Genomic DNA, 16,204 nt, shown 5'->3' with positions numbered 1-16,204 from the left:
CACTGTATAAAGGCAAAGGGGATAAAGGTGAGTGTTCCAACTAAAGAGACAAGTTTGTTGAGTATTCCTGGAAATTTGTATGGGAAGGTATTGATTGAGAGGGTGAAGAAATGTGCAGAGCATCAGACTGGGAAGGAGCAGTGTGGTTTCAGAAGTAGAGGAGGATGTGTAGATCAGGTGTTTGCTTTGAAGAATGTGTGTGAGAAATACTTGAAAAAAAGATGAATTTGTATGAGGCATTTATGGGTCTGGAGAAGGCATATGACAGGGTTGATATAGATGCTTTGAGGAGGGTCTAAAGAGAATTTGGTGTGGGAGGTAAGCTGCTAGAAGCAGTGAGAAGTTTTTAAAAGGGTGTATGGCAAGTGTATGAGTAGGAAGAGAGGAGAGGAGAGTGATTGGTTCCCAGTGACAGTCGGTCTGTGGCAGGGGTGTGTGATGTCCCCATGGTTGTTTAATTTCTTTATGGATGGGTTGGTTAGGGAGGTAAATGCAAGAGTTATGGAGAGACAGGGGTGAGTATGCAGTCTGTTGGGGGTGAAAGGGCCTAGGAAGCAAGTCAGTTATTGTTTGCCGATACAGCACTGGTGGCTGATTTGAGTGACAAACTATAGAAGTTGGTAACTTGAGTTTGGAAAAGTGTGTGAAAGTAAAAAGTTGAGAGTAAATGTGAATAAGAGCAAGGTTATTAAGTTCAGTAGGGTTGAGGGACAAGTTAATTGGGATGTAAGTTTGAATGAAGAAAAATTGGAGGAAATGAAGTGTTTTAGATATCTGGGAATGGACTTAGCAGTGAATGGAACCATGGAAGTAGAAGTGAGTCATAGGGAGGGGGAGGTGGTAAAGGTTCTGGGAGCAATTAATAATGTGTGGAAAGAGAGAATGTTATCTTGGGGAGCAAAAATAGGTATGTTTGAAGGAACAGTAGTTCCAACAATATTATATGGTTGTGAGGCATGGGTTATAGATAGGGTTGTACAGAGGAGGGTGGATGTGTTGGATATTAAATGTTTGAGGACAATATGTGAAGTGACGTGGTTTGATCAGGTAAGTAATGAGAGGGTAAGAGAGATGTGTGGTAATAAAAGGAGTGTGGTTGAAAGAGCAGAAGAGGGTGTGTTGAAATGGTTTGGACATATGGAAAGAATGAGTGAGGAAAGATTGACAAGGGAACACGGAGAAGCAGGAGACCAAATTGAAGGTGGAAGAATGGAGTGAAAAAGATTTTGAGTGAATGGGGCCTGTACCTTCATGCAGGAGGGTGAGAGGTGTGCAAGGAATAGAGAGAATTGGAAGGATGTGGTATACCACGGTTGACATGCTGTCAATGGACTGAACCAGGGCATATGAAACATCTGGGGTATACCATGGAAAGGTCTGTGGGGCCTAGATATGGATAAGGAGCTGTGGTTTCGGGACATTACACATGACAGCCAGAGACTACGTGTGACCAAATATGGCCTTTATTGTATGTTTTCGTGGCACTATTTTGCTGACGCATGGGGTGGCGATGCTATTACCTGTGGGGCAGGGTGGTGATACTGTTTCCTGGGGTGGCACTGGGAATGGATGAAGACAAGCAAATATGAATATGTACATGTGTATATATGTACATGTCTGTGTATGTATATGCTGATATGCATGTTTGTATATGTGTGTATAAGAGTGGATGAGTCTTTCTTTATCTGTTTCCTGAAGTTACCTCACTGGATCAGGAAATGATGATCAAGTATAATAGAAAAAAAAAAAGAAAGAAATCATGGATTTCTGTATCAAAATTTATACATCTGATTCTTGGTTGTTCTTATGTTTAGATGATCAGGTGGCAGATGTAGTGTTTGTGTCAAAAAGGTATGCAATGTGAGGGAGTCATAGGAAGTGGTTTCGTGAAGGAAGAGGTAGTGAAAGCTTTGCTTAAGATGAAATCTGATTAGGTGGCTGGAGTGGATGGTATTGCTGTTGAAATTTCTTTAAAATGGGGAAGACTGTGTTATGTATGGATCATGGTGAGGTACTTGAGAACTGGTGAAAAATGTGTATTGTGCCAACGTATAAAGTCAAAGGTAATAAAGGTGAATGTCTGAACTACAGATATACGTCTGCTGTGTGTGCCTGATAAGATGTACTAGAGAGTTTGATTGAGAGGGTGATGGCATGTACAGGGCATCAGACTGAGGAGGAAACTGGTTTCAGGATTGGTAAAGGATGTGTGGGGTCTGGTTATAGAAAGGGATCTGTGGTTTGGTGCATTATACATGACAGCTACAAAATGGATGTGAATGAATGAGGCCTTTTCTTTGTCTGTTCCTGGTGGTACCTGCTGATGTGGGAAACAACAAGCTTTCCGTTGTATGTTTGTTTACATTATGCCAGCTGATGAATAAATTGAAAATGGTGGCAGTTCAAATTTACAGCCTAGATTCAGAGACTTTATTCTTAACCATTTAATATAACTGACCATTTGAGGCTATACCTTTCATTATTATTCATTAGTATACTTTCAGATCACTTTTCTAAAGGTAAGTTAGCAAACAAACTCTAATTCATCAGTACAGTCTTCTTTCACTTAGATGCTCAAAACAATGACACTAGTTCCTTCTATTTACTTTCACCATATATGTTCATTTTCACTGTTGATACTCATACTCAGTAAATCTGTATAGCTTGTCATTACCATTCTGTCTCATCACTTATATTGACTATGACCATATAAAATATCAAACTTAGAGCAGAGCTCCCTAGCATGCTGCATTGTCTGGAGGGGTAGGGAAGGCAGCAGCAATCATGACTTCTAATGCTGTACCTTCCGACACAATCTTACACCTTTGGTAGCACCATGCTCTGGCTCCAACATCTCTGTACGTTGCCTAATAAAGCACTGTTGTTGTTACTCATGTTTGCAAATATCTCACTCGGTTCCATCACCAAGCATAATTGAACCATTACACAAGCAAACTACCAGAAGCCATGTTCCATATGGCAGCAGCTGCATACTTCTAATAATCTATAGTATTAACAAAATGACCTCTGTTCTTCCTTGCTGTTATTAATTTAATTGTATCCAATGCACACTTTGCTTTGTGTACCCCACCCTCTTTTGTTCTGGATCATACCCACTTCACATTTTCCTTTGTGTATCCCTTTCTCAAGTTAAATTGTTTCTTCTCATTTTACCCTTTTATTACCACCATATCACATCATACCAACCTTGTCAAACAATATGGAAACTTTCAACCACCTTAGACCTATTTCAAATGAATTCTTAGTATATACTTTAAAAATGAAGTTCAGTAGTTCTTAATCTTGAATTAACATTCCACTCAGACACTGTGTTTACCTTTGTCCAGACAGTCTTTAAGCAAACAATGTCTTGATCTTTGTCCAGACAATGTCTTTACTTTTGCCTAAAGCCTGTCTTTACCTTCATCCAAACATTGTCCTTAACTTTGTCCAAACAATGTCTTTACCTTTGTCCAAAGTCTTTATCTCTATCCAGACACTGTCTTTACCTTTGACCAGACATAGCCTTTACCTTGTCCAGACAATGTCTTTACATCTGTCCAGATCCTATCTTTGTCCAGACCCTGTCTGTCCCTTTGTCACTTTTCCATATCTCCTCTGCTCAACATATGGAGCAAGCAGAACTCCTAGATCTTCACTACACACAACAACCATCCACATGACCACCAACCTCACTTGATGTGTTTCACAAGATCTTCACTAGACAACAATTGCCCACATTACCAATAACCTCATGTATAGTGTATAACAAGAAATACCATCTGGAACTGAGAGCCAATCTGCAATGTATCTTAAGACACAGTCCTAAATGTATTGTCCATGCCTCACAAATGTTATACGAGTACTTTAAAAATTCTATGATACTAAAACATCAATTTTTTCTTTATCTTTTGTAAGTCGTAAGTAAGAAATTCAACAGCACATAGAATACGCTCCAATTATGGTGATGATTTGCAAAGTAAAGTCTTGTGTTACCACAATATTACCATTATTAAACAAAATTCCAAGCACCACTGCATCCCTTAGAAATTTTTAGCAACATTATTTTTATGATAATGAAAGTCCCTGTAGCACTTGTATGGAAGTAATAAATAAGAAATCCTGAAGATATAACACATGTTCATTACAAAATGACACACTAAGAAGTGGTGTAGCATGAAGTTTTCATAAGAAAATGATAAAGTTGAGGAAGTTTGATCAAGATTTCTGTATGATCATGACTCCCCACACAACCTTATAGCCTCTGGGTTGAAAGTTTCTGCTTAAGCCTTAACCACGTCATAGCTTGCCACTGTGCAACCATCTCATTACTTACATCATGTTGTTACTGACTGCCACTGTATATCCATCTCATAACTTAAATCATTTTATCACTGACTGCCACCATTTGAGTGTGTCTACACATTATAAGGTAATAATTACATTAACATTACCTGTATGGCCACATGACAGGGTCAAATGGATTGGGTTATGGCAAACTGCAATGATGTAAACTGCTATTACTCTAGCAGTGGTCTTCTTTTAAAAATGCTGTTGCATGCTGGAGAAAGACTTTGGTAGTGAGAAAAATGTACTATTTCAGATGGGATGTAATCTAACACCAACACACTTTACATTAATCATTTGGAATAAGTGAAAATATTATCACGACACTCAAAAATTTCTGTCAAGTGTGATAATTACTGGCTGCTTGCCAGTGTAAAATTTCATCAGGTGTAAGGAAGGTTTCTGGCAAGGCAAAGTGATGTCTGTAATGGTACCCATACTCCAGGTCACTCATGACAAAACTATAATCCTTATTTACTATTCATGTTGGTGTTTATTGGCAATATCTGTCATCATCTTTATCTTAGATAGAAAAAATCAATTAGTGTGAGCAAATGTAATGGCAAATAAAGCACACATTACTAGAAGTTTAGAATGCTAATGACTGATTATTTCAAGTGAACTAATAACAAATTATAACAGCATTCACTAAAACAAGATATTGTGAATTTTTTCACAATATTATATACACACTTCTTGAACTTCATGACCACACAGAAATACCATCAATTTAATATCTACTGTATTTAATTTTCTTTTGTTCTTAGTACTGATCATATATGCAAAACCATGGGAAACAAGTTCAATATTTAGTATAAAAATTACAGTAAGTAATCTGTAGGGTTCCATGTATTATGCATCACCAACATCAATATTACTTGGACATGTTCTTGAAATAAACACAGCTCAGTAATTTTTCTATACTGTGAAACTGGTTGTAATATATAAATTTGAAATCCACTATGAACTATAGATCTTATGCAGATAATGCTATGATCTAAATAATGTGTTGCATTCAGGAACAATTGCAGCTGGGAAACAGGTATTCTATAGATGGCTTAATGCAGAATGAAATGGTTACACTGGAGAGTGTTTTGGAGGACTAATGGGATAAGATTATCTTAAGAATTACCCGATGACAGCATTAAGGTAAAAGTAACATAACATTCGGGAAAACTCATAGAAATGAACGAACTAAGGTATAGAATAACCAGGGGAAAGTGGAGAATACTTTTCATTATGGTTTGGAGCAGTAAGTGTATATGAAAGGGAGGATGGATTATATGACAAAGATGTCGAAGCATCCTCTGACTGAGGATGATTATATGACAAAGATGTGGAAGCATCCTCTGACTTGGCTAGGGAATGGGTCGGTGACATGGCACTGGGGTTAGGGGCATGCGAAGAGGAAGATCCTGAGGGTATATATGATCCAGCGGATGGAACGTATGGCAAAATGCTTGGGGAAGTTGACCTTGAAGAATAAACTGGAGGGTTTAAGTTGGGAGAAGTAGGTCTGTAGCAAGGAGAGTGAGGTCTACAGTTCAGAGATGGCTCTTCTAATTTTGAAGAATGTGGATAGTATGAAGAATATGGATGGTATGCAGGATAAGGTGCAGAACATTCCAGTGTAGCCACACTAGGAATATTTGTAGGATGGTAGGGAGGGGGATAAGAGTGTCTGAAAGGCAGTGATTTTTGTGAATGAGATGGACGAGTTGGTACATATTCTTCCCACTGTGACTGAGTACTACTTGTGGAGGAATGTTGCGAAAATTCTGAAATGTCCACAATCCTTTTGGGTATCCATGATGGATGATAAGCTGGAGGAGATATGGGTACAGAAGCTGAGGATGAATGCGATTCAGATGGACAGGCAGGAACGTATTCTGGTGGGGAGAAGACATTATAAGTAGGAGATGTTGGGGAATATTCTGGAGGAGTTGGAGCTCTGGGAATCCATGTTGGATGGTAATCTGGAGGAGAAGTCACCGTACAAGACTGTAATGTTAATGGGTCAGGTAAATGATGTGGGGAGGACTCTTGTGTTGGGGAAGAATACAAACTGTAGTCAGAAGTGGGTGAATATCCTGGTGGAGGTCGAGGTGGAGTCTTGGTGAGGGATGTGGGTTGGTAATCTGACGCTGAAAGGGAATGCGAAGGTGAGAAAGAATTGGCCAGGATTGGGAAATATGGACTCATACAGTCTGGATACCCTGAACTGCCAGGTTGTGGATACCAAGAAGAACACCCACGTACTGAGCCTGTGTCCTCACTGGCAGCTGCTAACCATGAGGATGATTCACCTGGTGATAGTGTGAAAAACAAAAATGTGAACAAATAATCAATGGACACACAATAACACACATATATATATATATATATATATATTATAGTTAAAAAAGATCAATTTCTATGAAAAAGTCCTGGTGTTACCCATTACCTTCTACAGATTCCTGCAGCCAAAGGCTACATTAACTCCAGTAACAGGGAAATGAAGACTACTTTGGAGTGAGAAGTTCTTAGTCTAAACTGTATCAACGTGACCTTTCACTTGCAGTGCAAAGTCCAGCAAGGAACAGAGTGAATTGGAACGATATGGTATACTGGAGTCGATGTGCTTTCAATGGACTGAACCAGGGCATGTGAAGCATCTAGGGTAAACCATGGAAAGGTCTTTGGGGCCTGGATGTGGATAGGGAGCTGTGATTTCAGTACATTACACATGACAGCTAGAGACTGAGTGTGAACAATTGTAGCCTTTTTTGTCTGCTTTTCTGGCGCTACCTCGCTGGAGCAGGGGAGAAGCAATGCTATTTCCCGTGTGACAGGGTAGTGACAGGAATAGATGAAGGCAAGCAAGTATGAATATGTACATGTGTATATGTCGGTGTATTTATATGTATGTATAAGTTGAAATGTATATGTATGTATATGTGTGTGTATGGGCGTTTATGTATATACATGTGTATGTGGGTGGGTTGGGCCATTCCTTGTCTGTTTCCTTGTGCTACCTCACTGATGCGGGAGATGGCATTTAAGTATAATAAAAAAAAATGTATATGTATACGTTGAAATGTATATGTATGTATATGTGCGTGTTTGGGCATTTATGTACATATATATGTATGTGGGTGGGTTGAGCCATTCCACGTCTGTTTCCTTGTGCTACCTTGCTGAAGCGGGAGACGGCAATTAAGTATATAATAACAATAATATTATATGAGCATGAAGGAATCAACAATGAAACTGGAACATTTAAGAATGAACAAATAGTACAACTTCATCAAAGACCTTCTTGCCCCAAAGAAGTCTACCTTACCCAGCTCCTGCATGGAGAATGGCCCCATATACAGGGTCCTGAAGGGGTTGAATAACTATGTAGAGCTATCATGTACATTAATTCATATATATGAAGAAGGATACATAATTCAATAAAAAAATTTTTACTAGGGCCTGACCTAACTTCAAAGTTCTCATGTATTCTGAGCCCTCCTATTCATATGTTCATATCAACACATGCTTCATCTTAAAATTAAGTTGACTGAGCAACCACCAATGAAATCCTTAAAATCAATATGTATAAAAAAAAATATGGTGTCTTTAGAAAATCTATGAAATACCTGGGACTATACTCTGCACACAGTAAACTTGATGAAGAGAAAGGTGCAGGCTAATGTGAAATGTGTGTATTCTTGAAGAACTCCACCGACAAGATACAATCCACCAACAATTTTTCGCTGGTAGCAGCTCTGCAAAAAACATTAAAAATGACTATTATTAGTTGTAATGATGCATTTATCCAGTTTTAGAAAAAGAGAAAAATAATGTAAAGTACCACTTGCACCATACAGGTGCACTGTTGTTAAGGTCAAGTGGGTACTGGCAACACTTCCTTCACTTTTGATAGAAACACCTTCCACCTCATCTTGGTCAACTTTCATTGCTGGAAGAGTAATTGCCCATAAAATCACTCCATGAGATCCTAAGACAGATTATCATTGACAAGTAAGGACAATTTCTGCCTGGTTCTCAAACACTGGCAAAATCCCACTCATTTCCTTCCTAGAGAAAATTCTTGAGAATGTGCTGTCACTGGTATGGCTGGAGGGTGACCAACTGTGGGAAGAAATTATCATGCACCGACAATGTAACCACCTTGGTTCAGCAGGTGGCCTTTAAACAGAGGAACAAAACTTGATTTGTAAATCTACATCTGAAGGAGAATCTTGCCTCGTGTAAATATCCCTCTAGAGGTTAAGAGACTAATTACAAGGAGGATAAAGCCAAAGCTGATCGTTTTGGGAATTTGGTGAATGAAAATATAAACCATCCTATAAAGATATGGCAGGCCTTAAAGTCTCAGTTCATCTTCTAAATGTAAGACCAAATCAAACAATATTTATCATGAAATTCAAAGTGCCCTATATTCTGAGAAGGTTCCAGTGGCAAATCACTTCAATACCTTCTTCACAACCATTGTTTGTGGATTAATTTTTTTTTATAGTAATGGGAGGTTTGGCGTTAGTTTCATTATATATTATCAAATATGTCTAACAAACCAAGTATTTCAGCATAATGATGTGTTGTACAAAGATGTAATCAACAATTTGTACAGTTTGTGCAGTGTTAATTTCATGGGGTCTCATCTAAACTTTCTATGCCATCAAGTACCCTCTTAAACCCTTTGTAAACTGCCAATATTCTTTGCCTTATTGGTTAGTTTATTCTCATCATCTACCACCCTAACGCAAAGCCCGTACTTCTTAACATTCTTTCTAACTAGTCTTTTACCCAGCTTGCTGCCATAGCCTCTGGTTACTCTAGTGCAGCATATCTTGACGAACTGTTAACTATCAACACTGTACAGATGATTTAGAAACTTGGAGACTGCTATCAAGTTCCCCTTTCTCTCTCCTCTCCTCCAAGGGGAACATCTTTGTAGCCCTTGAATCTCATTGTAGCTCAATTCTCTTAATGCAGGTACCATCAGTGTCACAATTCTCTGCACACTCTCAATCAGATCATTGTGCTTCTTTAGGTGCAGTGACCAGACTTTATCATAAGGCATAATCCAGTTTTAGTCTGACAGATATAGTGATTTTACAAACATGACTTTGTTCATATATTTGAATGGAATTCTTATATTTTCCAGTAAAGTCTGCCTCTTTCACAGCTCTCCTAATTAGAAGTTCTGGTTTAGATTAGGCATAATTTGAACCCCATATTTTCTTACACATGCTGATTCCCGTAATTCATTTCCCACTAAGTAATACTCACACTGATACCTTCTTTCATTTTGTACTCTCTTCATAAACTTGCACTTATTTGGATTGAATCTCATCATCCATTCATATGCCCAACTTTGGCATTTGTCCTCATCCCTGTACACTGATGTACCCATCTTCATTCTTGATTTCTTTCATGGTCTTCACCATCGGCAAACATGTTTAGATACAGTTCCTATCAGGTAAGTTATTTTCATTCACCAAAAAATAGCAGTAGGCCTAAATCTGAGCCCTGTGCATGTAATTCAAAACCCCATCCCACTTCAAGGATGCAGTTCTTACTTGTGTTCTGTACTCCCTTCCAATAAGATACTTTTCTATTAAGTAGAGGAGCCCAACCCTCCTTATTCATGCCTGTAGATCTAGTTAGTGGACTAGTTCCATTCATATCTATCTGGTCAAAAACAGGTGGCTGATGCACTGTAAATGGTAATTTGTCGTGAGAGTAGTATGGAATGTGGTGCGTCCCAAGGTTCAATTCTTGGCCCGCTTCTATTTCTGGTATACGGTTACAATTTGTCTGCAGCTGTCATGTGTAAGTTACTGCTTTACATGGATGATTCAGCTCTGGTTGCATTAGATAAGAGGCAGAGGTGACACTCTGTAGCAATCTCGAGTCCGTAAATGAGTGGTCATTGGACAACGAGCTGTAGCTCCACCTCACAAAAGTTAATACTGTTTGCACCTGAGAAAAAAATACATCACTGAGGTTTGTTACAGGCACATACATTGTACATACCAAGATGAAGCAATAGGTAAAATATCTAAGTCTGACATAGAACCAATCTCTTTCAGGGCATTGTACCATAATGTACAACTAAACAGTTATTTCTAAAAAAAAAAAAATATACACAAATATTGTAGGAATTTTGATTTAATAATAAATGCCCATAGACTTGAGAAGTTGCCCCACAGACTGGAGAATAGTTGCTTCACAGACTGGAGACCAGTTGCTCCACAGACTGGAGAATAGTTGCCCCACAGACTGGAGAATAGTTGCCCCAAAGTCATGAGAAAAATTATTCCACAGGACAATGTTTACAGACAACAAAGTCAATGTTCACCCAGACCTAACCTTACACAAACCAAGGTTATACATTACATTTTGCTCTACATTGTTACAGTGTTATCTGGGAGCACCAAATAGAATCATGGTAGACCTATGCTCCAGACGGCAAAATAACCTTCTAACTCGTGGACCAATATGCAGAAACCTGGATGATTCCTGCAACTTTTCCCTTCTACCCACAAAGTCCAGACATTAGTAGCGAAAAGAAAGTGAATAAGCAGTTACCCTAAATCAATATATTTTCCCGTAATTAAGTCCGTGGTAATTGACGGGAGAGAGTGTCCAGCCTCCAGATGTGTGCCGTGTAGATATAACACCTGTGGCCATGGCCAAACCTCACCACATTCACACTCACAATCGAAATTCAGTCATCCACTGACTAGGAAGCTCTTGTCATCACACAAGTTTTCATTTCAGAGAGAGAAAATATGCTGTTTCTACTTAATTATCATTTGGATGGCACACAGATGCTTACTAATATTTTAGTCCAGTTAGTCATATAATAGCAACGTATTTTTAAATAAGAGAAGGTCAGGTTTCACAGATGGTCTGGGAGACATTGTTTGGGTTGGGAACGCACCCAACACTGACGGTGGTCGGCCACACCGTCAAGTAAAAATGGTTCATCCTAATTTGATGGCATGTTTATTATATATATTGATCACGGTGTCTAGGTAGGGAACACTAACCGACTCTGACGGGGTCTTAACCTGGCACAGCTTGAGACAAGAAAGAAGCAGTCGTGACCCACCAGGTGAGACTAAAGACAAAATATGAAACAGTCGTGACCCAGCCAGGACTCACCTGACCCCTGTCCTGCTCCCTGCTCTAGTGAGGTCGTGGGTCACAGTGTATAGTGACCCAGATGAGACTAAAGACAAATATGAAGCAGTCGTGACCCAGCCAAGGTCTCACCTGACCCCTGTCCTGCTCCCTGCTCTAATGAGGTCGTGGGTCACAGTGTATAGTATGCCATACCCCAAACCACACTACCTCGCCTGAGGCACCTCCTTAAGGACCTGCTTTTATCTTTGTGTTTTATGGAGACGAAGGTAAATACCTCAATTGTTTTTTTTTCTATGATTATAGAATAGGTTATCAAGGGAGATCAGTGATGATTGATCGATTAATAGTGAAAGTTGAGCCAAAATAATAGCCGAGAAACATTATGATGTATCAATGAAAATAGAATAAAAGAATTAATGGGGTTCTCATGGTTGCGTCTGGGGATTGAAGTGATCAGTTTTACGTGGTTAGAAATAGGACGAAGCCCAATTCAAGAGGTGAATTAAGAGGTTTACAGAGTAACGATAAAATGGAAGACCTGAGTGACTCTTGGCTGGTACTATTTGGTAAGGTGTTTGGATACGGGTTGGGGGTAAGAATGGCATTGGCGTATCTAGGGTATGGCAGGTAGGGCAGGTGCCCTGGGCGCCACTTTGAGGTGGGGCGCCACTTAACAGGTTTGTTTTTGACATATGCTAACTCTTCAACGGTGTATAATGACACTGTATATATTTTTATATACATCCATTGTATGTACATTTTTGATCAAGCCAGGAGCGCAATTTCAGTGCTTGCTATAGACGATATATCCCCTAGATATGCCCGTAAGGAATGGGTGCAGAAAGAGACTGTGTTAACTGGGACTTGCATGGACACAGGAAGACACCACTGTCATTATTCAAACTTGGACTGATAATATGGTACGGGGCTTATCTGGAGATGTTACAGATTTAAAACACTTCCTAGGAAGTTTAAAGATGGTTCCAGGAAAGTTTTGTTCAACTCATCTTTGGAACTTTGAAGGTAGCATGTTGAGTAGATTACTTGATGTCAATGGCAGTAGCGTGCATTTAACTTGGCGGAAGAGGAGGTTAACTCTTCATACGAGTCAATTTCACTCATAATGGGAGCTTGTTTGGTACTGATAGTTTTCATTTATACGAGATTGATGATGCAAGCTTAGGTAGAAGAGTTTCAGACAAACGTATGAAAAAGCTTTTTTTGCCAGGAACGTGTTAAATACAGATACAGGAAATTATCCGATCGTGAGGCCAGGCGTAACCAAACAGACTGGGTCATACATAGTCTCTCTCTCTCTCTCTCTCTCTCTCTCTCTCTCTCTCTCTCTCTCTCTCTATATATATATATATATATATATATATATATATATATATATATATATATATATATATATATATATATTCTTTCTTTTAAACTATTCGCCATTTCCCGCATTAGCGAGGTAGCGTTAAGAACAGAGGACTGGGCCTTTGAGGGAATACCCTCACCTGGCGCAATTCTCTGTTCCCTCTTTTGGAAAATTAAAAAAAAAAAACGAGAGGGGAGGATTTCCAGCCCCCCGCTCCCTCCCCTTTTAGTCGCCTTCTACGACACGCAGGGAATACGTGGTAAGTATTCTTTCTCCCCTATATATATATATATATATATATATATATATATATATATATATATATATATATATATATATATACATCTATACATTATGCCCAAACAAGCTGAAAATATAAACCCGTATTACATGAGTGCCGGAATTATTCCCCTAAACTCGATGACAGTCGACAAACAAAAACGCTTTGAAAATCAGATGTCGATACATAAGAGCCCACAGGTACTGAAGTATAATGAATCAGACGTTTTAAACTACTTCTGGGTTATTGTATAGATCCCCAAAAAATTTTTGTGAAGAAAATGGCAAATTCAATTTTGAAACAAAAAGTTTTTTGAGCTAAAAAATACCCTGAACTATTACCTTCAATTTTTGTCATTTTTCTCAAAAAAATTTTTTTCGTTGAAAAACTCATTATAAGAAGTATTTTTCGTGCTGAATTTAAATCTGGTCTTAAAATGTCATTCAGTCGTCTTCATGACATTCATTTAAGCTGTTAAATGAAGTCACTTTTAAAATCTTTACTGCTCCTTTGGCATTTTTCTCAGAAAAATAGACTTCCTTTAAAAACTCATTACAAAAAGTATTTTTCATGCTGAATTCAAATATGGTCCTAAAATGTCGTTCAGTCGTCTTTCTGACATTCATTTAAGATGTTAAATGAAATCTTTTTTAAAATGTTTTCTGTTCCTTTGCATCGTATTTACTGGGTATGTATCGGTAACTGAGAGGATTATGATATATTTCCCGTGATTATTTCAAATATAGAAGTGTTTGAAGGTCTTATCTTTCCATTTTGAAACAAAAAGTTTTTCGAGCTAAAAAATACCCTGAACTATTACCTTGAATTTTTGGCATTTTTCTCAGAAAAATAGATTTCCTTTAAAAACTCATTATAAGAAGTATTTTTCATGCTGAATTCAAATATGGTCCTAAAATGTCATTCAGTCGTCTTTTAAGCTGTTAAATGAAGTAACATTTAAAATAGTTACTGCTCTTTTGCATCGTATTTACTGGGTATGTATCGGTAACTGAGAGCATTATGATATATTTTCCATGATTCTTTCAAGTATGGAACTGTTTGAATATCTTATCTTTCAATTTTAAAACAAAAAGTTTTTTGAGCTAAAAAATACCCAAAAATACCTTGAATTTTTGGCATTTTTCTCAGAAAAATAGATTTCCTTTAAAAACTCATTATAAGAAGCATTTTTCATGCTGAATGCAAATATGGTCCTAAAAAATCATTCAGTCGTTTTTATGACATTCATTTATGCTGTTAAATGAAGTCACTTTTAAAATATTTTCTGCTTCTTTGCATCGTATTTACTGGGTATGTATCGGTAACCTTGAATTTTTAGCATTTTTCTCGGAAGAATGGATTTCCTTTAAAAACTCATTATAAGAAGTATTTTTCATGCTGAATTCAAATCTGGTCTTAAAATGTCATTCAGTCGTCTTTTAAGCTGTTAAATAAAGTAATTTTTAAAATATTTACTGCTCCTTTGCATCGTATTTACTGGGTATGTACCGGTAACTGAGAACATTATAATAAATTTTCCATGATTCTTTCAAGTATAGAACTGTTTAAATGTTTTATCGTTCAATTTTGAAACAAAAAGCTTTTTGAGCTAAAAAATACCCTGAACTATTACCTTGAATTTTTGGAATTTTTCTCAGAAAAATAGATTTCCTTTAAAAACTCATTAGAAAAAGTATTTTTCATGCTGAATTCAAATATGGTCCTAAAATGTCGTTCAGTCGTCTTTCTGACATTCATTTAAGGTGTTAAATGAAGTCTTTTTAAAAATGTTTTCTGTTCCTTTGCATCGTATTTACTGGGTATGTATCGGTAACTGAGAGCATTATGATATATTTCCCGTGATTATTTCAAATATAGAAGTGTTTGAATGTCTTATCTTTCCATTTTGAAACAAAAAGTTTTTTGAGCTAAAAAATACCCTGAACTATTACCTTCAATTTTTGTCATTTTTCTCAAAAAAATTTATTTCGTTGAAAAACTCATTATAAGAAGTATTTTTCGTGCTGAATTTAAATCTGGTCTTAAAATGTCATTCAGTCGTCTTCATGACATTCATTTAAGCTGTTAAATGAAGTCACTTTTAAAATCTTTACTGCTCCTTTGGCATTTTTCTCAGAAAAATAGACTTCCTTTAAAAACTCATTACAAAAAGTATTTTTCATGCTGAATTCAAATATGGTCCTAAAATGTCGTTCAGTCGTCTTTCTGACATTCATTTAAGATGTAAAATGAAATCTTTTTTAAAATGTTTTCTGTTCCTTTGCATCGTATTTACTGGGTATGTATCGGTAACTGAGAGGATTATGATATATTTCCCGTGATTATTTCAAATATAGAAGTGTTTGAAGGTCTTATCTTTCCATTTTGAAACAAAAAGTTTTTCGAGCTAAAAAATACCCTGAACTATTACCTTGAATTTTTGGCATTTTTCTCAGAAAAATAGATTTCCTTTAAAAACTCATTATAAGAAGTATTTTTCATGCTGAATTCAAATATGGTCCTAAAATGTCATTCAGTCGTCTTTTAAGCTGTTAAATGAAGTAACATTTAAAATAGTTACTGCTCCTTTGCATCGTATTTACTGGGTATGTATCGGTAACTGAGAGCATTATGATATATTTTCCATGATTCTTTCAAGTATGGAACTGTTTGAATATCTTATCTTTCAATTTTAAAACAAAAAGTTTTTTGAGCTAAAAAATACCCAAAAATACCTTGAATTTTTGGCATTTTTCTCAGAAAAATAGATTTCCTTTAAAAACTCATTATAAGAAGCATTTTTCATGCTGAATGCAAATATGGTCCTAAAAAATCATTCAGTCGTTTTTATGACATTCATTTATGCTGTTAAATGAAGTCACTTTTAAAATATTTTCTGCTTCTTTGCATCGTATTTACTGGGTATGTATCGGTAACTGAGAGCATTATGATATATTTTCCATGATTCTTTCAAGTATAGAAATGTTTGAATGTCTTATCTTTCCATTTTGAAACAAAAAGTTTTTTGAGCTAAAAAATACCCTGAACTATTACCTTCAATTTTT

The 16,204-nt window shown here is 37.1% G+C and overlaps 1 protein-coding gene across 3 annotated transcripts; it reads right to left on the bottom strand.

The window, feature by feature from the left end:
• Positions 1-2,415: 2,415 nt before the first annotated feature.
• On the bottom strand, positions 2,416-11,646 carry LOC139766536 (uncharacterized). 3 transcript variants are annotated; one of them, XM_071695316.1, is made up of 3 exons: positions 11,509-11,646; positions 7,971-8,099; positions 2,416-6,653 (listed from the first exon to the last, which is right to left on the bottom strand). In XM_071695316.1, exon 3 carries the CDS (start codon positions 6,547-6,549, stop codon positions 5,542-5,544), a length of 1,008 nt encoding a protein of 335 aa, XP_071551417.1. In that variant the 5' UTR covers positions 6,550-6,653; positions 7,971-8,099; positions 11,509-11,646; the 3' UTR covers positions 2,416-5,541. The 3 variants fall into 3 exon arrangements, with proteins under 3 accessions (XP_071551417.1, XP_071551418.1, XP_071551416.1); XM_071695317.1 differs by lacking the exon at positions 11,509-11,646 and adding an exon at positions 11,394-11,431; XM_071695315.1 differs by lacking the exon at positions 11,509-11,646 and adding an exon at positions 10,930-11,072.
• Between the last annotated feature and the right edge of the window lie 4,558 nt (positions 11,647-16,204).

The sequence above is a fragment of the Panulirus ornatus genome, chromosome 58, assembly GCF_036320965.1.
Source record: "Panulirus ornatus isolate Po-2019 chromosome 58, ASM3632096v1, whole genome shotgun sequence".
NCBI classification, from domain to species: Eukaryota; Metazoa; Arthropoda; class Malacostraca; order Decapoda; family Palinuridae; genus Panulirus; species Panulirus ornatus.
Note: the sequence above shows the minus strand (reverse complement) of the source record. Positions and strands in the feature narration are given on the sequence as shown.

What these genes read in the sequence shown, in the direction of transcription:
- LOC139766536 (XM_071695316.1), bottom strand. Translation starts at nt 6,549, where the DNA reads ATGAGTCCATATTTCCCAATCCTGGCCAATTCTTTCTCACCTTCGCAT.